Source organism: Chiloscyllium plagiosum, chromosome 4, assembly GCF_004010195.1.
Source record: "Chiloscyllium plagiosum isolate BGI_BamShark_2017 chromosome 4, ASM401019v2, whole genome shotgun sequence".
NCBI lineage: Eukaryota > Metazoa > Chordata > Chondrichthyes > Orectolobiformes > Hemiscylliidae > Chiloscyllium > Chiloscyllium plagiosum.
In genome coordinates this window covers 33,596,774-33,622,098 of record NC_057713.1, presented here as the reverse complement: position 1 = coordinate 33,622,098, position 25,325 = coordinate 33,596,774, and the positions used below count along the sequence as shown (strand labels likewise).

The following is a 25,325-nucleotide window of genomic DNA, read 5'->3' as shown; positions in this document are numbered from 1 at the left end:
GACTTTATTTTAATCATGAAAAGGATCGTGGGGCCTTAAAAAAGAAAACCTTAAGTTTCATGGCTTTAGCTAATTACTTGGAACTATTTACTGCAAACACCTTACTAGGTTTATGACTATGTCTGGAAATTATTCTTGTGTGGGGATTGTTTAGATTTCATTTGGTTCATAGCCTGCTGATAGAAATGAGCTGCCCTGCCCAGCCTCTGCCTTTCCAAGAAACCCTTGTTGAGTTCAGTGTGAGAACTGAAATTCTGATCTTTCTGTTAGCCTGAAAGACTTCCATATGGAATGTTTTTGACAGTTCCTGACTGAACTGTCTGCAAAGGATCCAGAGACATTTGCTTATGTTCTGTAATGCAAGCCACATGCGTCACAACATAATTGTTGCGACCAGTTATGCTTTAGCTTTTTATCCTTGAAAACCAACAATTATTGGCCACAGTATTTTTTTTTAAAGTAAATTTCTGCAAAAGCATTTATTTTTCTGTATTTGGTGTGTTTATTGGCTGGCTTAATTTCACATTGCAAAATGCATTTGCTTAACCAACTTAGAGTTTCCTTTTTCTTATTTTGTAACAAATTCATTTTGTTTTAATTTTAGAAAAAGATCTGGTTGGATCTTTTTTATTCTGAATCTAAAAAAGGAGAAGGGATGCAACTGATCCCTTGGTAACTGGGTAAATCACTTAAATGTATGTTGTGACCAGATTAGAGTGGTGCTGGAAAAGCACAGCAGGTCAGGCTGCTATTTCAGGCAAAAGCCCTTCATCAGGACTTTTCCTGCTCCTCGGATGCTGTCTGACCTGCTGTGCTTTTCCAGCACCACTCTAATCTTGACTCTGATCTCCAGCATCTGCAGTCCTCATTTTTGCCATATGTTGTGACCAGTCAGTAGTGGGGACTGGAGAGGGAAAAACTCCTCTGACCTCTGTTGTGACAAAATCATCATTGATATCCAGTATTTGGATTGTTATCTTGATTGCCTACACAATGCAGACTTGCAATTTAAAATAGCAAATGCAACTAAGAAAATTAAATAAATGAATGAAGTTAATATGCATCTGACTAAGCTCTTCAAAGTGCACAAATTCCCAGTAAATCTCTTAATGCAGATAATTAAAATGATATTTAAAATATATTTCTCTAAGGATGCTGGACTATGAAATGGTTGAAACTATCCTCCATTATAAGGCATCTTGATTGGACTCCATCTGGATATTGCTTTCAGTTTAGGACACCACACTTGAGGAAACTTATATTGATTTCAGAGCAGTTACAGCACAGATTCACCAGAATTATACTGGACCCAAAGGCACTAAATTGAGTAGGTTTGCATGCAGTTTGCTTGTATTGCTTCAATATACAAGCTTGAGAGATGCCTCGAATGAGATGCTTAAAATGCTAAAATACATTTTGGTTAGGAATAGAAACACAAATAGTATCTCTGCTGGCTAATTGAGAACAAAGCACATAATCTTAAATTAGAGCTAAGCCAGTCTGGAAGCAGGTTTAAAATAGGGTTCTTCAAATGATAGAGTCCTCGTTTGATGTTGATAGTTACGACCGAATGCAAGAAAATGGAATTGAAGTGCAGAGCATACACCGACAGAATAGATCAGAATGGCTGGATGGTATAACTCCAGAGCTTTTACTGGCAAGCAAGTACTCTGTTCTGGTACAATATAACAACAGAATGTTTCTAGTTTGATTCCCGTTTTATTTTGAGTTCACTAATCTGCAGTGAAGGTTGTACAGTAAAATTAACATTACACACTGAAAAGTAACTGTGGCTACTGTGGATAAGATTGTTTAATCAATTTGCCATATTTGTTGCCTTATTTTATGTTGTGTGAACTTGGCAACATACTGGGGTCTGTGGGTCTGGTTATCTAGTGTTCACTATCTTCAGTGGAGGAATTTAGAATAAAGTTTTGATCCTGTATACTAATTTGGTCCAAATCCTGTTTGTATATCAGTCCTGTGTTTATAATCAACATTTAGCTTCTGGTCCAAATGAAGCTTTCCTTTTGTTTCGTAATGTCGCATTTGTTCAGATCCATAGCTTTAGCCCTGTCTTGGGTAAAATAAAATCAAGATTGACGTTTCATCGCAATACTGAAGAGTATTGCACTCCTTTTGAATGAGACATTAAACTAAGGTCCAAATTTACAGCGCAAGTAGACACAAGATTCCATTGCATTCAGTATTTCAAAAACAAGCAAAGAATATAATCCTGAAATCCTGGTGAATACTTATCCATCAATCAGTGTCTCAGTGGCAAATTACACAGGTCATTATTACATTGCAGCTTACAGGAGTTAGTTCCATGTGTGTTTCTGCCACATTTTCTACACTGCTACAGTGACTATTCTTTAAAATAGTTAATTTGATTGTATAGTGGTTCAAGTGTCTAATCATAAAAGTATAAATGCAATCTTTTTTTTCTGTCAACTCTATAACCTCTCCATTCTGTTTGTCCAACTTTGACTTGTTTCGTATTACCAACCTATGTTGCTCCAACATTGTCAGCTATATATTTAACATATAGCTTCTAAATTCTAATTCTCTCCATAAGCCTCTTCACCTGTCCATCTTTCTTTCAAGATGCTACTTTAAAGTTTTTCTTCATAACCAATCATTTAGTCACCTGTCTTAATCTATTTGGCTCAGTGTCTTATTACCTGCCTGTGAGAAGTGTCTTGGGTGGGTTTCATACTTTCACATAGTGGCAAGTTGTTTTATTTATATCCTCAACTAATGCAATTGTTCAAACTATTTGTATTGAAGGGAAACGTAGTGATGCTGGTGCATAACACTGAGGATTTAGAAGACGAAGAAAATAACTTTGTTGTCAAATCCCTGAGTCACCAGTGCCACCTAATATTGCAGGTAGAAGGATTGACAACTGGCTACTGCAAGGATATCCATGGTCAGGTATGACTGTTTGCTAATAAATGATTGGCTTCAGTAATGATTGAATAATTATTTGAGGGACAGCTACAAGTTGAGCATAATGTTAGCATGAAAGGAATGCCAAATCCTAATTATTTTGTGATTAAACTGAGCAACTTCATTGCATTAATCTGATTCCTTCTGACTGGTCACCAGTGAAATGCAATGCATAGTGTGGCTCTGAGCCATACAGAAGGCCTGGTTCTCTGACCTCTGCTGAGTTCAGATCTTGGCCAAGACTATGATCAGGTTAGCAACCAGGAAGCTCTATTTTCCTGATGTGTAAATGTTACTTTTTAAAAAGGTGTTTTTTTTGTACAGTTCAGTGTATGCTGGTGAAGACCAATGACCAGTAGATTCAGTTACAGGTCCAGCTTTTGAAGAAAGAATGACCATTTGGAGAGAGTATATAACACCTGTTGGTATCCATAATTGTCAGCTAGACCTTAAACTGCAGCTGAGACCAAAGCTGCAATTTCCAGGATTGCTAGACTGATCCTTATTTAAAATTACTGGAAGTAAGCTCAGTAAAGAGAGTATCTGTAAATGTGAGTTATATAGAAAAGAATGACAATAGGAATAACCTATAACCTACATTTCAATCCAGTTAATATCACATTAAATATCTAGAAAATCTGTTAAGATGGTTTGAGCAGTTTGTAATCAAAGCATGACACTAGCTTTATAATGTATGTATTGTCTTATTCAGTGTCAATATTTTTCACCAAACTTATATTCAGTATAAATGGATCCTTAAATACGGTTTCTTAAACTTAAAAGCAATTAGGAGGCTGTGAATTGGGAAAATAAGTTATGAGCTAGGCAGACGCAGTGGTAGAAAGAAATGTTTCCGAATACTCAAAGGGTACATTTCAGAGAAGGGATCTTCTTATCATCTTCTCATCACCACATCATCTGTGGTGAACTAAGGAAGTTAAACATAGTATCAATTAAAGAGAGTGTATAATTCCATAGAGGTGAGTGAAGTGGTAAGATTGGACAGAATACCGAGAACAGCAAAGAACAAGGAGGGATAAATTAGAGAAAGCTAGCCAGAAATTTAAAAACACATTTTAAGAGTTTATACAGTATTTAAAAAGGTTGAGGCGAAGCAAAGGCAGTGTTGGTCTTTGAAAGAGAGTCTGTGAACTAATCACAGAAAATAAAAAAAAATGATGGATGATTTGAACAGATACTTTGCATCTACCTTTGTACAGGAAGGAAATAGCATCTCCAAAATAATTGTGAATCAAAATGTGAAAGGGGATTAAATGAAGTTAAAACAATTAAATTCACCTGAGAAATGGTACTGAGAAATTTACTGGAACTAAAAATGGAGAAGCCTGTAGGTTCTAATAGACTTTGTTCCAGAATCCTGAAAGAAATGGCGGAAGTTGTAGATGCATTGGTTTTAATTTTCTAAAATTTCTTAGGTTCTGGAGAGGTCCCATTATTTATTCAGGATAGGGGATAGACAAAGCAGGAAACCATAGGCCAAATAGCTTAGCAGTTGTCATCTCAAAAATGATGGAATCTTGCTTTAAGGTGAATATAGTGGGGTACTTAGAAAATCTCAATGCAGTCAGTCAGAGTCAGCATGGCCTTATGAAAGGGAAAATCAGATTTGACTAATTTATTAGAGGTTTTTTGAAAGTAACGAGCAATGTGTATCAGGAGGAACTAGTAGGTATGCTATATTTGCTTTTCCAAGGCACTATTTGACAGTGCCCACACAATACATTCTGCACCCTTTACAGCTTCTGTACATTCTCCAAGTGGTGTTCAGTACTTCTTTTTGAGACTTTTGAGCAGACGACGAGCTTGTTTGGCAATTTCGGGGAACAGTTAAGTCAACCACATGTGGGTCTGGGGTTACGATAGTCCAGATCAAGTAGGGAAAGCATTTCTCCTTTACTAGCAAATATGTTTAAGCCAAATAGGTTTTATCTAATAACAAATGGCAATTCTTTAATGGTCACCATTAGACTTCTCATGCTCTTTATTGAATTCAAGTTCTGCTGTGGTAGGATTTGAATGTTGGTTCCCAGAACATTAGCTGTCTCTCGAAGTGCTAATCAAGTGACAATATCACTAAGTCATTACCTTTCCCATTGTTATTGAATAATAGTGCAGTTTTGAGGAGCTAAACAGCCTATTCTACTTAATTCATATGCACTGACAATTTTGTACCTTAGACTATTTTGAAACTAAGCATTGCATCATGATTTCTTATTGCCAGACTTGAAGTCTCCTCTTTTTATTAATCTCATTTGCAGCTTACAATGACTTGTCGTTCCCCTTCACCTGTAAAGTCTGAAAGAAATATAACCAAAATCTTCCAATACAAAATACAAGACAAAAATGTGAACTTTTTTGCCAGAGGAACCTCATCTTCTGTGCTCTAGGGAATTCCATTGGAATTGTTTCACTGCTGTGAGAAATGGACATGAGTCTTGCCCAGTTAACTTTTATTCAAATGCACTTGGACTTATCATGCAGAGCAACTACAAGATCCCTGGACTTCAAACATGTGTATTTGATTTCAAAATGTTTTCATAAGGTATGCGATTGTATATGTCACATTTGTAAGATGTTAATTCGTCTGCAAAGATACAATTTCTACACCCGGTTGTACTGCATACTATCCATTGTAAAGTTTATACTTTGTTTTTTTTCGTGTCCTATGACTTCAATATTTTAATTTATGGGCTAGTATTCAGCAGTTCAAACCAATCAAAAAATATTTGTTTTGTTTCCTCTCACACTTTTGATCTTCTCTTCTATCTGAACAGTCATCTTTTTTAAATGTACTTTGTTTACTGGTATTTTGTATTAGGGGAATAAATCAAGTTACTGTAACAACTCCATCATCTTTATTCCGGGCCCTGGAGGGAGAGAGAACGATTGCCCATATGAGTTCTCAGTCTTTTCTCTCGAACAGCAGTTTCTTAATGAGTTATATAGTTATTTTACAGGGAGGAGCATCCAGGTAAGGCAACATACATGTTGATTGGGTGACCGTTACAATCAGCAAGTGTCAATAGTAAAGATTAAGCCATCTGGTGTTAGACAATGAATGTTCTTAACCTTAACTGGCTTCATATAATGAATACTTTTCAACTTGTTAACTGACCTTACATACTGAATGCTTCCAATATTGTTAAATGGCTCTACATAAGGAATGCTTTTCCACCTTGTTAACCCATTACCCTTGCCTCCAGCACTCCATTGTTAACTGCAAGTTCTTATCTGATTTGAGTCATGCTCAGCTGAACCGCTTGTTTCACAAAACTCAAAACTTATCTCTTTCCCTATCTGCTTATCTCTATACATGTTCTCACATGTAGGTACCAAAGACAAAGTCATAGAGATGTACAGCATGGATGGGTTGGACTGAATGAGTTTCCATGTCAACCAGATATCCTAAATTAACCTAGTCCCACATGCCAGCATTTGGCCCATATCCCTTTAATCTCTTCCTATTCATGCATCTGTCCAGATGACTTTTAAATGTTGTAATACCATTCTCCACCACTTCCCCGGGCACCTCATTTCACACCTGCACCACCATCTGTGTGGAAAAGGTTGCCCCTTGGGTCCTTTTTAAATCTTTCCCTCTCATCTTAAACCTGTGCTAGTTCTGGATTCACCTGCCATGGAGGAAAAAAAAGACTTTGACTGTTCACCCTATCCATGCCTGTCATGATTTTACATACTTCTATAAGGTCACCTCTCAGTGTTTAATGCTCCAGGGAAAATAGCCCCAGCCTATTCAGCCTCTCCCTATAGCTCAAATCCTCCAACTTTGGCAACATTCTCGTAAATCTTTTCTGAACTATTTCAAGTTTCATAGAATTAGGAAAGAGGTTCTGCAAAGAGAATGAGAATTTCGGTACTTAATCAAAAAAGAATCTCAAAGTTTATAACCTACAGATTACCTGAGATGCATGCAAAATGTCAAAGAGTGCATAAAATTAGAGCAATGAATGCATAGCTCATAAACTAGAGTGGGAGAAATGTGTTTTGGGCCACTGGGACTAGTGGTGAAAGTGGGCTTTTCAGATGATTCTTGTGAAGCACATAACAAGCATGTAGTGAAGGTTTTATATTAAATAGTGAGACAAGGAATCACATATTGTATATTGAAAAGAGATAAGAGAGGAAAATAGTAAAGATCACCACAGAATGGCAGGAAGGGACAGGGAATGTTGTAAAACTATAAAAAGACTAAATAACTTTCATTATATAGCAATTAAAGTAAATAAATAAGATCTGATGGCCAGTATGGAGAGAGTGTTACAGGATGGCAAGGTTTGGGTCCCGTGTATTGATGAGTGTATTACATTCAAGGGGAATAGGTGGAGATTATAGCACTGTTCGTCAAACCTGACACTTGTGCATTAATTAATGATCACCATGGTTCAGGAGATCAGGATGGAGAATTGGTTCGGGTGAAGATGATAAATAATAGGAAAAATAAGTCAGTCATTAGCAGGAGCCATCTACGGGCCTCTGAACAGTAACCGCAGTGTGGAGCAAAGTATACAAGAAATATTGGTTGAACACTGTAGAACAAAGTATATGACAAATAATTGTGGATGACTTTGTAGAAACTGGAAAAATCAGATTGGCAGTGGAAACCTGGAAGAGTTCATCAAATTATTTTGAGAGCTTTTTAAGAGCAGCATGTTTATAATCAGGCAGCAGGTCATATTAGATTTGGTATTGTGTAATGTTACTAGATTATTAATGACCTCAGCTAAGGCACTCCTTGATTGTACTTCTCACAATATGGTTGAATTTTATGGCACTTGAAAGGGAGAAGATTGGGTCTCCAACTTCTATTTTAAACCTGAATAAGTGCATCTATATTGGCATGGGAACTGAGCCAGCTGAAGTGAACTGGCACACAAGACTAGTGGATAGATCAAGGGATAAGTGGATATCTCAGAATAAGTATATTTGTACTATAAAATTTCCAAAGAGGCGACCCACCATCGATAGTTAAAGTATCAACCTTGAAAAAGCACATGACAGCATGTGTGTGGCAAGTCAGATGATTAAAGGAATATAACAAGCAGCAGCAAATGACAAAATATTAATCAGGAGGAAGAAATTTAGGAATGAGCAGTTTCTTCTAGAGAGTGAGAATTTAAAGTAGATGGTAAGGAAATGTCATGTTGCATCAAATATTTTGCTTCTGTTTTCACGAGAGAGAATACAAAAACATTCCAGTAATGGCTTTAACTCAGGAAGTGGAAGGGAGAGTGTAATTTCACCATATTGCAATCATATGGGAAGTGATACTAAGCAAACGATGGAGCTGAGGATTGAGGGATAGTAAATGCATTGGTATTAATTTTCCAAGTTTCATAGATTCAGGAAAGTCTCCATTAGACTGGAAAGTAACAAATATAATCTTTCTATTTAAGAAGGGAGGAAGGCAGAAACTGTAAACTTGACATCTGTCATTAGGAAGATGTTGCAATCAATCATGAAATACTTAGAAAAACTGGAGGTAATTGGGAAGAGTCAGCATAGTTTTGACAAAGGGAAATCCTGTTTAATCAACTGATTGAAATTCTTTGGAAGAATGACATGCATTATAGGTCAAAGGGAGCTTTTAGGCCTATTATACTTGGATTTCCAGAAGATATTTGACAGGATGCCCCATCAAAGATCATTGCAACAAAAAAGCTCTTTGTGGGGATAACATATGGATATGGATAGAAAATTGGCTGGCAGAAAGTATGCATAAATGTCTTTATCCTAAATGTGTCTTTATCAAATTGGCAGGATGTGATCAATAGACAGGACTCTGTGGCATCTCAAATTTTTACAATTCATATCAATGACTTGATTGAGCAAAGGTATTTTAGCTAAATTTGCAATGACACCAAGATGGGTAGGGTAAGTATGTTGTGAAAAAGATGTAAGGACATCAGAGTGATATAAGTAGATTTAGTTAATAGGCAAAAATCTAGATGTAGTGGAGGGAAATTGTAAAGTTCACAATCAGGAAAAATGAGTATTACTTAAATGAGTGAGTAACTCAGAGGTGCTGAGGGATTTAGGTGTTTGTGATTTTCAAAAATTTAGTACAGTATTCAGGTACAGCATGTCACCAAGAGAGCTATCCTATATTAAACAAGAATTGAATATAAAAGCAAGGTCATTGTACTTCATTTACACAGTGCTGGTGAGACCGCATCTCTCATTGTGCACAGTTTTAGTTTCCTTGTTTGATGAAGGATGTAAATGCATTAAGATGGTTCAGGGGAGACTTACCAAATTGATCATTGGAATGAGCAGGTTGTCTCACGAAGATACATTAGGAGGCTGGAGTTTAGAAGAATGGTAGTGTTTTTAGCGAAACATATATACTAAGTGAATATCTAATGATTCTGAATGGTCTTGACAAGGTGAACATGGAAAGGATGCTTCCTCTTATGAAATAATGCAGAATTATAAGACAATGTTTTAAGATTTGAGGTTACCCAATCAGGGCCAATGAGAATTTTTTTGAGGGTTGTATGTCTTTGGAACTCTGGCTTAGATGTTGGTGGAGACTTGTGGCATTGCAACAAATGGATAAATTTTGTGCAACAAAACTCAGGACATCAGGGCAAAAGATGCATGGGAAATCCATCGCCCTTCGATTTCCCTTCAAGTCACACATCCAACTTGGAAACATATTGTGGGCCTTTCATTGTTGCGGCTCAAAATCCTGGAATTCCCTGTCAACAATCAGTTATGCAACTGCAGATGAAATACAGCACAAGAAGATGGCTCACCATCGCTTTTTTGAGCTGAATTAGAAATGTGGGTGGAAAAAAATGCTAGCCTTGCCAATGGCAGTCATATCCCATGACCAATTTTTTAAAAAATGAGCAGAGAAGCCTTTATTTTCCAATGTTCACTACCTTTTGACTCCATTCCATTCTTGAGGATAAATTGCAGCATAGATCAGAATTGAACTTGGGCCATTTCAAGTTCACATGGTGCCAGATTCATGTTCAAACAATCCCAACACATCGGTTGGTGCAGACTGTAAGTTGAAACCGGACCTTTTTTGTTTTCGAGCAGCTAGAAGTCTTAACTGTGGCTAATTTTGCATTTTTGTACAACATCAGCAATTTGCCTTGCATTCTGATGACTATTTTGAATTTTGACTCTGCCTCAGGGGAGCAGTTCTGGAACTTTTATTTGCAGATATGATGTCATTTGTATTTAGTGAAGAGTAGGTTAGTTATAAGGAATTTTGTTTCAGCTTCGTGAATGCATTGATTCTTTGTGATCTCATCCAAATAGCCATTATTTGTTTATGAGCCTTCAGTGAAGTACAATAAACTGTTGAGAGAGAATGAAATAGTAAACCAACCTACAATGGTCACCTGTCATAACTGCCAATTTCAATGCAAACCTTCCAGTCAGAATCGCTGAATGATTCTTTTTTCCCTCTTCGGGAAGGGTTAGGGGATTATAGATGATGCCAAATCTGTCACAATTTGTATTTGATTTTCTGCATGTGTTTTATATGTCAGAGGTAGGTGTGTTTCCTGCCCCTGGAATGAGAATCCTGATTAAATAATTCAGCATTGAGCTTTTGAGAGTTAAAGGAAGATAATTTGTTCTCACCCCCTCTGAAAATAACACAACATCAATCCATATGAACTCTCACACTTTCTTTCATTAACACACATCATTACAGATTGATTACCGATAAAGGTTGTTTTACCTTTTACAAATTATGCTATTTCCATTTCTGGTTTTACGATCTCAGGTTTTCCATGAGGCAGGTGTAGTTTCTTGAATGTTGTTAACACCTTGAAATTAAAGCATGGGTCTTAGCAGCCTGTGAGGTTTCCTGTTATTGCTTGGTTCACAGGTGAACTAGAACTGGAACAGATTAGGTCATCTGATTGCCTGATCTCATACAGTTGTTCCCAGGTTGTCTTCAAGGACTGCTACTTTGATAGCTTGATAAAAATCACAACACCAGGTTATAGTCCAACAGACTTAATTGGAAGCACGCTAGCTTTCAGAGCGCCGCTCCTTCTTCACAACCATCTGATGAAAGAGCGGCGTTCCGAAAGCTAGTGTGCTTCTAATTAAACCTGTTGGACTATAACCTGGTGCTGTGTGATTTTAACTTTGTACACCTCAGTCCAACACCGGCATCTCCAAATTGATAGCTTGTGGTGGAAATCTCTAATCAACTTAGCACTTTTAGTGGTGGTCTCATCAGAACAGTCTACCACACAGGGGTGTGATTAGGTTGATTGCAACATCCTGTGTTGTGGTTTAATACCTTTTAAGAAGTTGAGACAGTGCCTTGTTTTTCAAAAGTTCGATTAAATCAATTATCCTATTTGATTTCAAGGAGGGGTATTGACTTATGTCACTCAGGAATGTTCCTTTGTTCTGTCTTAAGGAAATAGTTCCAATGCATAACTGAAGGCAGGTGATCTGAAGGCCAACCCCTCTGTCCATTTTTAAATATAAAATTAGTTTGCGGTTCAGATAGGACATGCTGCACCAATCATGACAATAGTACATTTTTGGACTGAAGTATTTGCCTGAAGAGGCATGTTGGACGTGGACTGAGAAGAAGGATTACAGAAATGTTAGAGCTGGGTGAACATTGACAACTGTGGAAGCAAACCGTATGTGACTTGTATGGTTAAAGAGTACTGTAATGAAGAGGGAAAGATTTGAACCAAGAAGGTATTTGGGGGATTCTGGGTGAGAATTAGAGAATCCAATGGTGTAGATGAACCAGCTTTGGGAGAGTCGAAAAGTGTCATGCTGGAGAAGTACAGCAGGTCAGGCAGCATCCGAGGAGCAGGAGAGTTGATGTTTCAGGCATAAGTCCATCATCTGGAATGTGGGGGAGAAAGGGGGCTGAGGGATAAATAGGAAGGGGGGTGGGCGGGAATGTAGCTGAGAAGGCGATAGGTAGATGCAATGGAGGGAGTGATTGTGGTAGTTTGGTGGAGTGAATAGGTGGGAAGAAAGATGGGCAGGTGAAGAGGGTGGTGCCCAATTGGAGGGTTGGATCTGGGATGGGGTGGGGGATGGTGAAGGGGAGATTTGGAAACTAATGACATTTAGGAGTCATGTTGCGGTTGGACCACTTCTAGAATTTTGCGTGCAATTCTGACCTCCTTCCTATTGGAAGAATGTTGCGAAACTTGAAAGGATTCAGAAAAGATTTACAAGGATATTGCCAGGTTTGGAGGATTTGAGCTATAGGGAGAAATTAAAGAGGTGAGGCTGTTTTCCCTGCAGTGTCGGCAGATGACAGGTGACCTTGTAGAGGTTTATAAAATCATGAGGGGCATGGATGGGAAAAATAGACAAAGTCTTTTCCCTGGGGTGAGGGAAGTCCAGAACTAGAGGGCTAGATTTGGGGTGAGAGAGGAAAGATTTAAAAGGGACCTAAGGGGCAACTTTTTCACGCAGAGGGTGGTACGTGTATGGAATGAGCTGCCAGAGGAAGTGGTGGAGGTTGGTACAATTGCAACATTTAAAAGGCATCTGGATGGGTATATGAATAGGAAGGGTTTGGAGGGATATGGGCAGTGTGCTGGCAAGTGGGACTAGATTAGATTGGGACATCTGGTCAGCGTGGACAAGTTGGACTAGTTGGTCTGTTTCTGTGCTGGACATCTCTATGACACTAAATTGATGTTGATGCCATGTGGTTGAAGAGTCCCAAGGTGGAAATTGAGGTGCTCTTCCTCTAATCCTTGGATGGTTTGATGGTAGATGAGACCTGGACTTGCATGTCATTGGGGGAGTTGAAGTGGCTGGCCACAGGTTGGTGGGTTTGTTTGGTGCACATGTCCCAGAGATGTTCCCTGAAACACTACACAAGTTCGCATCCTGTCTCCCTTCTGTAGAGGAGACCACATCGAGAGCATGAGGTAAATGTGAGGAAAATCTCTGCCAGGTGTGAAAAGATTTTCGAGTAGACCAAGTTGGGACTGTCCCATAGCTTTAGACATTTTTCTTGTATCATTCCAATGCTGGCAATAACGATTTCAGCTCTTCAGAGTTCCCCTTACTAACTTCGATGCCCTTATTTCCTTGAAAGCCCACTCAATTTGATGATCATTTTAGTCATCATTCTAAATCTCTGATGGATGTCTCGACTCATTTCAAAGCAACAATTGAGGGAAATCAGGAGGGCAAAAAGGGGACATGAGATAGCTTTGGCAAATAGGGAAAAGAGAATCAAAAGGGCTTTTAAAAATGCATTTAAGGACAAAAAGGTAACTAGAGAGAGAATAGGGTCCCTCATAGATCAGCAAGGCAGCCTTTGTGTGGAGCCACAGACAATGGGAAAGATATAAAACGAGTATTTTGTATCAGTGTTTAATGTGAAAAAGGACATGGAAGATATAGAATGTAGGGAATTGGGTGGTGACATCTTGAAAAATATCCATATTACAGAGGAGGAAGTGTTGGATGTCTTGAAATGTGTAAAGTGGATAAATTTCCAGGACCTGATCAGGTGTACCCCATAACTCTGAGAAGCTAGGAAAGTGCTGCGATATTTTTATCATTCACTATATATAGTCACAGGTGAGGTGCCGGAAGACTGGAGGTTGGCTAACCTGGTGTCACTATTTAAGAAGAGTGGTAAGGACAAGCTAGGGAACTATGGACCAGTGAGCTGGACGTCAATGGTGGGCAAGTTGTTGGAGGGAATCCTGAGGGACAGGATGTACATGTATTTGGAAATGGAAGGACTGATTCTGGATAGTCAGCATGGCTTTGTGCATGGGAAATTGTGTCTTTCGACGTTGATTGTGTTTTTTGAAGAGGTAACAAAGAGGATTGATGAGGTCAGAGTGGTGGAGTTAATCTATATGGACTTCAGTAAGGCGTTCGACAATGTTCCCCACGGAAGACTGGTTAGCAAGTTTAGATCTCATGGAATATAGGGAGAAGTAGCCATTTGGATACAGAACTTGCTCAAAGGTAGAAGACAGGGTGGTGGTGGAACGTTTCTTTTCAGACTGGAGTTCTGTGACCAGTGGAGTGCCACAAGGATCGGTGCTGGGTCCACTACTTTTTGTCATTTATGCTCGCATCCAAATCATTTGTATAAGAGGTCTAGTTAGAAAGTTTGCAGATGACACCAAAATTGGAGGTGTAGTGGACAGCAAAGAAGGTTACCTCAGGATACAATGGAATTGTGATCAGATGGGCCAATGGGCTGAGGAATGGCAGATGGAGTTTAATTTAGATAAATGTGAGGTGCTGTATTTTGGAAAGGCAAATCAGAGCAGAACTTACACACTGGATGGTGGGGTCCCAGGGTGTGCTGCTGAACAAAGCACGGTGGGGTCCCAGGGCGTGCTGCTGAACAAAGCACAGAGACCTTGGAGTGCAGGTTTATAGCTCCTTGAAAGTAGTGTTGCAGGTGGATATGATAGTGAAGAAGGTGTGTGGTATGCTTTCCTTTATGGTCAGAGGATTGAGTACAGGAGTTGGGATGTCATGTTGAGGTTGTACAGGCCTCTTTTGGATCTTTGTGTGCAATTCTGGCCTTCCTATCGGAAGGATGTTGTGAAACTTGAAAGGGTTCAGAAAAGATTTACAAGGATGTTGCCAGGGTTGGATGATTTTGAGCTATAGTGAGAGGCTGAATAGGCTGGGGCTGTTTTCCCAGAAGTGTTGAAGATTGGGGGGTGACCTCCATAGAAGTTTATAAAATCGAGGGGTATGGATAGGATAAATGGACAAGGTCTTTTGCCTGGGGTTGGGGAGTCCAGAACTAGAGGGCATAGATTTAGGGGTGAGAGGGGAAAGATATAAAAGCGACCTAAAGGGTGACCTTTTCACGGAGAGGTTGTTGCGTGTGTGGAATGGGCTGCTGGAGGAAGTGGTGGAGGCTAGTACAATTGCTACACTTAAAAGGTATCTGGATGGGTACATGAATAGGAAGGGTTTGAAGGGATAAGGGCCAGTTGCTGGTAGGGGTGGAATATCTGTTGACATAGACGAGTTGGACCGAAGGGTCTGTTTCTGTGCTGTATATTTCTGACTCAAAAGCGCAGTCACTATTGTAAGAATTGTGGTACTAATTTTTATGCAGCAAGCATAAGTGTATAGGTGAACAGAAAACTTGTTTTATGATGTTGATTTGGGGGAAAAACAGTGGTGAAGAGTATTGGGACAGGAAAGAGGGTGTATGGCTGATTTGAGGTAGTTTAGAATCATAGAATCATTGTGGAAACAGGCCCTTCGGCCTAGCAAGGTGACAGGGAGGACGGCAGATGCTGGGGATCAGAGTCTGGATTGGAGTGGTGCTGGAAAGGCGGAGCAGGAAAATCGACGTTTTGGACAAAAGCTCTTCATCAAGAATGAGGAAGTCCATACCAACCCTCTGAAGAGCAACTCCTCCCCTCCCTCTGTTTACCCCTGACAAATGCACCTAATCTATATATCACTGAGCACTATGGCTAATTTAGCATAGCCAATTCATCGAACCTGCACATTTTTAGAGTGTAGGAGGAAACCCACGCCGATACGCCAGACCCCATCCTGGGTCCCTGCCGCTCTGGGGCAGCTAATCACTGAGACACCGTGCCGCCCTGGTGCTGGGAAATGTTTCACGCCTCCGCTTAAAGGACCGTAGATGGTGTAACTTTCCCTGAATACCAGCAGATTGTCAGGCTGGGCGAGCTGGAGGACTTTCCAAACGAACAATATTTGCAAAAAAAAGGCAAAATTAGCAGGAAGTGTAACAGTCATTGCAATGGTTCAAGCTTCTCATTCCACACATCACAGAGGAGGAGGAGGGGGATGGTGGGTAGGGCTAAACCGGGGCGCGCGCGGGGCGAGGATGTGCAAACTCGCGAACGTGGGTAGGGTTTAACCTAGCGTGCGCAAAGTCGGTGGGCGCGGTTGACCTGGGAGCGCGCGGGTGGGTGGGGTTAACCCGTGGCGCGCAGGAAGAGGGAGGACAAACACGCGAACGGTGGGCGGCGTTAGCCTCGCGTCTGGCAAAGTCGGTGGGAGGGGTTGACTTGTGTGGGTGGGGTTTGAGTGGTGCGGGCGCGAGGGGCAGCCCAGCTTGGGGGCGAGTCAATCTGGGTGGGTGCGCGCGCGCGCAGGGGCGGGGTTGACCCAGCAGCGCGCGGACAATGGGCGTGATTAACCCACCCGGGGGCGCGCAGGCGGTGGGCGTGATTAACCCAAGTGTGCGGGAGCGAGCGGCGTGGACCTGCGTGTTACTGAAGAGACGCTCTGGAGTGGCGATTAAGCTGAAACTCAGGGACTTTACTCCAGTTAGTAACCATCGAGGGAGAGGCATTAAACCGCCAGCAGGTAAGGAGTCCGTTTCCATGTGAAGGTTCAGTAAATGTCACTGAATTCCTCAGCCTGAACAGAGAAGACGGCTGTATTGAATTCTTGAATAATTTAGTTTTCCATCTCAGGCTGAGTGAGAGCAGCTCAGCTAGGCCCAATCCTCGACCTCTATTTTTACACAAGAGGAGCTCTTGTATCTCGCTGCTGCATATTATGTTTTATTGTTATGAGGCCTTTTTTAAAAAAAAATCGCTTTCTCGTAATTTAAAAGAAACCTACATAGACTCCATTCTTTATCAACACCTGTCAGCAAATCACTTCTTGTAGTGCGAATTAGCAATTACTTTTACCTTCATAAATTTTAAATATACTATCCTCAATTGAAATCAGTTATCTTGCTTAAACGTTTATCCTGCAAGGATGAAAGCGTAACAATTTTTCCAAACGTCTCATTTATTTAAAATCGTGTCTTGATTTATTTTACATTTAATCTCATCTCGTTAATTACTGTGAAGGTATTGCGTTTTAATCGCTCCTCAGCCTTTTGGCACAGATCGTGCGCAGTTTCTGTTCTTGTCAGAATGGAAGGCTCGAAATTTCATTTCTAATTTGATGAAAATGAATCTTGAGTGATGCTGCAACTATTCTGTCAAACGCAATCTTTTTCCCAGTGAGATAATTAATCCTCTTTCAAAATGATGTTAATTATCTGAAAAAAATAAATGTTCCCCATGCAGTTCAGCGATAAGCACACCTTTTCATTATAGTTAACGATTTCTAACTTTCTTCACTTAACGCACTCTGTATTGACAAATGTTTTTGTGTCTTACTTTTATGGAAGTTGTGTGTTTCTTCCGCCGCCCCCGCCTCATGCTTATTTGTTTTAACGTAAAACATAGTTCAGTTGGTATTGTTTGATTTATCTGAGTGACCGATTTCTTTGTGCTCGGAAATTGTTATTTCACATTTTCTCCCTTTTTTGAGGTTGATACAATGATCAGGCACAAATTACATAGTTAACAATATGACCAGGATTTTAAAAAATATTTGTAAGTTGCTCCAAGTGTTACTGCGAGTTTTAAAATACATTTAGGCCAAATGAGGACGCCTGTCTGTTTACCAACAGTGTGTTGTCAAACAATTGAAACCACAGCTGAGAAACAAATATGTGATTGATGCTTTGACTTTTTTTATTTTTATTCCCTCAAAAGCAGTTCAAAAACATGTATTTGATACATAATCCGGATCTTTTCCTTTGTTCTGTGAGGAATGACATTAATGTTCCACAGCAATAATTATCTTTGCTTGTCATAAAAATCATTTAGATTTATCTAATCTGATGGTCCACTGTCTTTTACCTATGTGCACAGCAATAAATATTGATGTTTTTGGCTGCAGTTGTTTTGTAGTGGTTTTGTACTGCCACCCATCACTAGGACAATGTTTATCGTAATCTTGTCACATTATTCAACATTTATATTTGCAACCAATCACTCATTATGAAACAGTAGTCATGCCAATGAGACCCTCCTTCTATTCCCCTTCCTCAGCCTCCTTTTCCTCTCCTGTGTGTGTTATCGCCTCTCAAATCAATGGTATTTTACTGTGAACGCACTTATCAACTGTAATAATCATAAACTGTTGCTGCTTGTCCTGGTTGCAGCCTTTTACACACTTAACAACGCCATCATTCTTTTTAAAAAAAAAATCTTCATAGTTATCCACCTAAGTGAGTCAGTATTCATCAGTAGTCTTAGCTGCCCAAACATAATCAGAGTCACATCACAATCTTCTTTTCCCATTTCATTGCCATTACTTACTGTACCTCAAGGATCAATCCTTGATCTCCTTTTCACTTATCTATGTACTGACTATTGTCATTCTTGAAAATTGTCAGTTTTGATACAGATGTTGATACCAATTCTACTTCAATATCTATCATGACCCTTTTGTTTTCTTTGAGTTGTCAACTGATAGCCTGGCATTCAGTATTGAATGAGTAAAAATTTCCTCCAACTAAATATTTGGAAGACCAGCAATATATTCCATTTCCTATCCATTGATTACATCTCTCTCCCTGGTTAACCAGGTAGCGGGGTTTACTTGCAGACAGACAGGCTATATCCTAATCGGGAATAAAGAAATGGCAGAGAAATTAAACAAATATTTTGTATTACTCTTCATGGTAGAATAACAAAAAAACATTCCCAAAATAGAAAAGAACTTAGGATCTGTTGGAAATGACGGACTTAGTGAAGAAATAGGTTTGAAGAAGTTAGTGGGCCTTAAGTAGACAGGTCCTTTGGATCTTGCCTGCATCTTATGATTTTATTCTACTGTAGGAATACTAGATACATGGTTTGATCTCCCAGAACTTTCTGGAGTCCAGAATAGTTCCCATGCAATGAAAGATGGCAAACATAACCCTAATATTTGGGAATAAGAGAGAGAAAAATAGAGGAATATAGTTAACTTGAAATTGATCATTGGAAAAAGTGATCTTATTATCTCTTATTCAGGATTTCCTTTAAAAATATATTACATACTAGCTTTACAGTGGGAGGGGTCAGAAGTGAAACCTCACTGGACTGGATCATGGGTTGAAGAGGTTTGAAAGACTATGCATATGTTGTCTGGAAATTGTCTCACTGAAATATACAAAATTCTTAAGGAATTTGATTGTGTAGATACTAGCAGTATGTTTCTCTTGGCTATTAAATCAAGATTTTCTGGTGGCGGGTGGGGCGGTCGGGTCGGTTTGCAGTCTTAAAATGAGACATTTTCCATTTAGGACAGATTTAGAGGAATTTCTTTACCCAAAGGATCTTGAGAATTCTGAGGCCTGCCAAAGCTGTTATTGAATATGTTCAAGACAGGAATTGGTTACTTGCGATTGAGAGATAAGAATAGTATAGAAAGGTGAATTTGTGATAGAAGATCAAATGGCAAGCAAACTCAAAAGGTCAGTTGTTTTTAAAAGTTTTGAGAACAATTATCAGTCTAAGCCAGATTGTTTGCAACCTTGGAATTCTGGAATCCAAAACCTCAATGTGAGCTATAAATCTTCTCACTAACACCTGTGGGCGTAAATATGCTGAAACTTGCCTGAAAATGGGAAACCAATGCCATCCGACAGAGAGCCACCAGCAACAGCTGTACATCCTGCACGAATGTCCACATCCACATTGGAATACTATTTGCTGAACTCGCCTGTTATTAATGATTAGGATATTTGTGAAACTTCTTTGTTGGGTCAGATTTAATCGTTTACCACTCTTCACAACCAGTTGTGGCAGGACTGTAGAGCTTAGTTCTAATTATGGAATGGTTTAGTCATGTCTATTGCATGCTACAAGATGTAGGAGCAAAAGTAGGCTCAAATCAACCCATTGAGTTTACTCTGCCATTCAGTGAGATCCTGACTGATTTTATAATCCCTAATTTCATATCTCTTCTTTCCCCCATAACTCTTAATTTCTTTACTGACTTTCTCAGCCTTGAATGGACTTATCAACACAACTTCAGAAGCACATTGTGGTAAAGAATTCCATAAGTTCACAACTCTGAGGGGAGAAAAAAAAGGTCCTCATCTCTATCTGAAGTGGATGACTCCTTACTTTCGGATTACGTCCTTTGGTCCTAGACTTGAACATAAGAGGAAACAACCTCTTATCCTGTTAAATCCCCTAAGAAGTTTATTTATTTCAGTAAGGTCTCTTCAGCTCTGTTGAGTATAACCCCAACCCACTCAAACTCTTATCAGAAAATAATTCCTCCATACTTGGGATCAACTAGAGAGCCTTCTTCTGATTGCTTCCACTGTCATTATATCTTTTGTTATATTAGGGGACCAGACTGTTCACAGTATTTTTACTGTGATCTAACCAGAGCCTTGTTTTAATAAGACCTATTTTTATGCTCTTGTCTGTTTGAAATCAAGGCCAACATTCCATTTGACTTCCTTATTACTCACCAAAATTGCATGCTAATGTTTTGTGATTTATGCACTCGGACCCCCAGATTCCTTCTGTACTACAGCTTCTTGCAGTCTTTCTTTGTTCAAGTTGTATTTAACTCTTCTGTTTTTACTGCCAAAATACACACTCTCACATTTTCCCACATGTGCCAAGTCTTTATCCACTTGCTTAATCCGTTTGTTTATCACTCTGTAGACTCCTTGTCTCATCCTCGCTACTTGTCTTCCCACCTATTTTTATATCATCCACAAATTTGGCAATAGTACATTCACTTTCGTCTTCCAGCTTGCTTATACACATGTAAATAATTGTGATCCCAACAATGATCCCTGTGGCACCCCACTATTTACAGATCACCCTCCTGAAAATGTTCCCTTTATCCTAATTCTTTGTTTTCTATTAGTTAGCCAATCCTCTATCCATCCAGTACCCTCAGCACCATTTTACGTTATCAAGTATATTTGTGTGCAGTTTCTGATATACCTTTTGGAAACCCCAAAATATTACATCAGCTGGTTCCTCATCTATTCTGCTTGTTTCCTCTTTAAAACATTGTAATAAACTTTTCTCGGCATAATATCCTCTTCATGAAGTCATGATTTTGCTTCATTATGTTATGGGTTTCTAAATGGTCTTGCTATTATATCCTTTATGACATTGGATATTAAGCTAACAGCATTATAACTGAAACATTCTCTCTTTATTCTGTTCACTGGTGCTGGTTGACTTCCCATATACTCTGCTTTATTTCTTAGTTTTTATTAAGAACATGAACCATCTTTTAAGGGGGGGGGGTGTGAAACAAATTTAACCAATCTTGCATCTTCACTCCTACTGTGTTTAAGAAAAAAAACTTTGAACACAAAATAAAACAAGACACACAAAGCAGGTCAAACAATACAGAAATATGATTAACCAGATAAGCAGTTTGAATGCACCTTTTTTATGATTAGCTCAATTTAGTGAGAAGACTGCCATAAGTTGGAGTCTGTGCAGAGCATTTGCCATTCTTTATGGCAATAAACCAAGAGAACTAGGAAGGAAATGAGAAAATAAAGGTAACCATGAATAGCAGTGTGAAATCCTTGTTGTACGTTGGCATTAATATTTCATCAGCATAATGAATAAACATTCTGCTGTAAAGCACATTTGAAATTATTGCATTGTGATACAGTGTTTAAGTTGTCAAAGTACTTATATCCAAAAGTATAGTGCTGGTTTTAGGTTAGGCTAGTATTTTGGAAAAACAATTTGAGTTCTAAGTCATTGAGATCTAACATTGAGGTAATATGTTAATGGAAAAACAAAAATCTCGATTGGCATGTACTTGAAGTGTATTGGCTTAAGTGCATTTTTTCCTAAAAGTGTGTTGATACTAATACACTTAAGTGTGTTTAATGAAAACATAGCTTGCTTATTTTTAACTATAAAATTAAACTACTAACCCAGGGACTGTTGTTTGAGGCACTGCAGATTAACATACTCTGAGACTGAAGACAACAGTGCTTTGTGTTTTATTTACATTGGTGTCATAAATATGTTTTGAAATGTGAGAAGTACTGACAAAGGAAACACTACAACTTTAAAGCTCCTATTAGTTTCCAGTGTATCTAAATATCCAAGTGAAGATCCAAGATAAATGGATTTTAACTAAGCTATTTTTCTTTGACTTGGCGTCTTATGGAATTCCTGTATTTGCAGTGACAAATTTTGAGTTTCCCTTAAATCGAAGGCTATATTTAAATGTCAGTTGTCCTTTAGCAACAGCCAATATGTATATAGTTTCATCAAGTGATGCTTATGTAAACAAATGGAAAAATTTACTTTGGAGGGTTATTGTTCATGAATGCACTGAATTTGCATAAACGATGCCACATTGTGTTCAACTGATCTTAATGTTAGCTTTAACCAATTTTTCCTTGATATAAATAAGATCCTGCATTTAGTTTTCATATTCAAGTAAACTGAATCAAGAATAATTAATGTATTAATTAAAATATTAGTTTGCTGCAGAAGTGTGTGCATGGGTGCGGGCAATGGCTATTTGTTAATACTGTTGCTTCTGAGTCAGCTCAGTGTACATTCAAGTGACTCAAGCACAAAAGCTAGACACTCCCATGTTGTACTGAATGGATGCTACACTTGGAGGTATTTTTTTTTGTTGTCTGCCTTCCAGATGTAAGTAATCGGTCCCATGGCACAACTTCAAATATTCACAAGGAAGTTGTTTTCCCTTATGTCCTGGCAAATGATTGTCCCTTAATTAATGTCATTAAAACAGATTATCTGGTATTATTGCATTGCTGTTTACTGCAGCTTGCTGTGGACATATTTTATTCTTGTCCTGCATTACAGTAATTCCCATTGCTTTGCCATGTCCTGAGATTACAAGATGGTTTATAAATGAAAGCTATAGGATATCCTAAGATTAAATATTCTGGGAAAGGGACAATGTTGACAAAAGTTATGACTTCTTATCTAGTTTTTGGAGATAATTTAGGAAACTAGAACATTTAATACCAATTATAGGGAAAATGTTGGAATTGGTCATTCGACAGATTATTGCAGGGCGCTTAAAATCTTCGAATTAGAATTAAGTTTGTCACGTGTACTCGAGGACATGTGACGGGAGCACAGTGAAAAGCTTATAAAGTTGCCAATTGTGGTGCTATCTTGGGTACAAAAGTAGCTAGGTACAAAATCTTAGGTATAAAAGAAAAAAAAGTTAAAAGTTAAACATTACAGTCCTTCTTAGTATAAAGTCAGAAAAATCAACAAATACAGTCCTTCTTTAGCCATGGGCCTGCAGAGGTTCCATGCTCGGCTTCCCCACAAGGGCTCAATCTCCTCTGTTCTGTGCTCGCTATCCTCTCCCATGAGCTGGGCACAATCTACCCTGTGCTCTGGGCTTGCATTCCTCTGCAAAATGAGTCTTGCTGCCGACTGCTAAAATCCAGTCTGGCTCACCAGGCATCTTGCAATTCAGGCTCATCAATCACTTTTCTAGAGAGCGCCAGAATCCTGATTTGATACTGAGCTGTCAAGTCATTTCCATGCTCCATACCTCGAAGAAGCATCAGCAGTGTCACACCAGCTGCCTCGCGCTGAAAACCTGCTCCAAGTCCACAATCGCTGTGGTCACCACTGCCTCCATGACCGAGTCTCTCCAAAATCAACCAACTAAGTAAATGGAGAAAAAGGAAAAAAAAATTGAGAAAAGAAATGAGCCCTGACTCGTCATCTTGGGTGGGAAAAGAAAGTTTTGATGTAAACAGGCAAAGTTTTGTGAAATTAACCTATTTGGCTAATTTATTACAGTTGTTTTAGGAAGTACCAAGCAATTTAGAAAAGATTGTACTGGACCTAGATTTCCAGAAGGCATCTGACAACATAGCATGCCAAAAGGTATTGTGCAGTAAAAGGACTCAGTATGAAGGGGGTAGCATTAGCATGGGTAGAGAGTTGTTTGGCTATTAGGAAGCAAAGGTTGGATGTTAGTGGGTCATGTTGGGTTGACTAAATGTGACAGCATGTCAGGGGCATCAGTATTGGTGTCTCAATCATTTACAAATTTTATGAATGATCTTTGGATGAAAGGACAGAATGTCTGGTTACTAAATTTGTTTATGATACAATGATAGGTAGAAAAATAAATCTTGAAGTGGGAATAAATAACCTGAAAAGAGATATAGATAGAGCACATGGGTGGACAAAAATCTGGCAGATGCAGTATAATATGGGAAAATGTGAACTTGTCTCATTTGGTGACGAGTCAAAGAGAAGCATATAATTTAAATACAGAGAGATTGCAGAGCTTGGTGGAATAGAGGGATTGACATGTTGTACTGAAAGAATCACAACAAGGTAATCAAAAGGACTAATAGATGCTGTCCCTTATTATGAAATGCAGTGATCACAAAATTGAGGATGCCATGCCTCAGTTAAAGAGGACTTTGTAAGACCACATCTTCAATACTGTTTTGGTCTCTTCATTTTAAGGAAGGCTCTAAATACATTAAAGTTGATGAGTTTTGAGAAGATTTGTAGCTTAGGTTGAGGTTCTGGATTTAGGTTTGCTCACTGAGCTGGAAGGTTCATTTTCAGACGTTTCGACACCATACTAGGTAACATCTTCAGTGAGCCTCTGGACAAAGCATTGCTGATGGTTCCTGCTTTGTATTTATATGTTTGGGTTGGTGATGTTATTTCCTGTTCATTTTCTCAGGGGGGTGGTAAGTGGGGTCCAAGTCAGTGTGTTTGTTGTTAGAGTTCTGGTTGGAATGCCATGCTTCTAGGAATTCTTGTGCATGTCTCTGTTTGGTTTGGCCTAGGATGGATGTGTTTTCCTCTAAGTGGTGTCCTTTCTCATCTGCTTGTAAGGATATTAGTGAGACTGGATCATGTATGTTTGTTAGTTGATGTACATATATCCTGGTGGCCAGTTTTCTGTCTGTTTAACCAATGTAGTGTTTGTTACAGTCCTTGCACAGTATTTTGCAAATTACATTAGTTTTGCTTGTTGTTTGTATCAGGTCTTTCAAGTTCATTAGCAGCTGTTTTAGTGTTGGTGGGTTTGTGGGTTACCATGATGTCAAGGGCTCTGAGTAGTCTGGCAGACCTTTCTGAGATGTGTTTGTAGGGGAGAGTGGCTAGGGTTTCTGGACGTGTTTTGTCTGCTTGTTTAGGTTTATTGCTGAGAAATCTGGGGACTATGTTCATTGGGTACCCGTATAGGTGATTTTCCTCTGCTCCGCGTAGTTCCACTATGCTGCAGTGTGTGATGGCTCTTTGGAATGATGTTCTGATGCAGCTTCGTTTGTGGATGTTGGGATGATTGCTTCTGTAGTTCAATATTTGTTGTTTTCCTGTAGACACTGGTTTGAAGTTCCCCATTGGCTGTTCGCTCTACTATGGCATCTAGAAATTGCAGTTTGTTGTTGTTTTCCTCCTCTTTAGTGAATTTTATGCCAGTAAATGAAACATGTAGATTACAAAAGGTGCTTAACATCCCTCTCTCTTTCTCAAGGTTTTCTTCTATCTCATTTACATGCATCACAGTTCTCTGAA

The 25,325-nt window shown here is 39.0% G+C and overlaps 2 protein-coding genes across 4 annotated transcripts in view; both read left to right on the top strand.

Annotated features, from left to right (window-relative positions):
* elp6 (elongator acetyltransferase complex subunit 6) overlaps positions 1–5,814 on the top strand; it is a 59,739-nt gene extending 53,925 nt beyond the window's left edge. For all 3 annotated transcript variants that reach the window (XM_043687919.1, XM_043687920.1, XM_043687918.1), the window contains exons 6-7: positions 2,791–2,937; positions 5,232–5,814. In XM_043687919.1, coding sequence (XP_043543854.1) covers positions 2,791–2,937; positions 5,232–5,360 — 276 coding nt within the window. In that variant the 3' untranslated portion in view covers positions 5,361–5,814. The remainder of the gene's footprint in view (positions 1–2,790; positions 2,938–5,231) is intronic.
* A 10,351-nt stretch (positions 5,815–16,165) lies between these two features.
* Positions 16,166–25,325, top strand: part of LOC122548932 (SREBF chaperone) — a 149,995-nt gene continuing 140,835 nt past the window's right edge. Inside the window, exon 1 of the mRNA XM_043687917.1 lies at positions 16,166–16,299. The gene's annotated coding sequence lies outside the window, so the exon portion shown is untranslated. The remainder of the gene's footprint in view (positions 16,300–25,325) is intronic.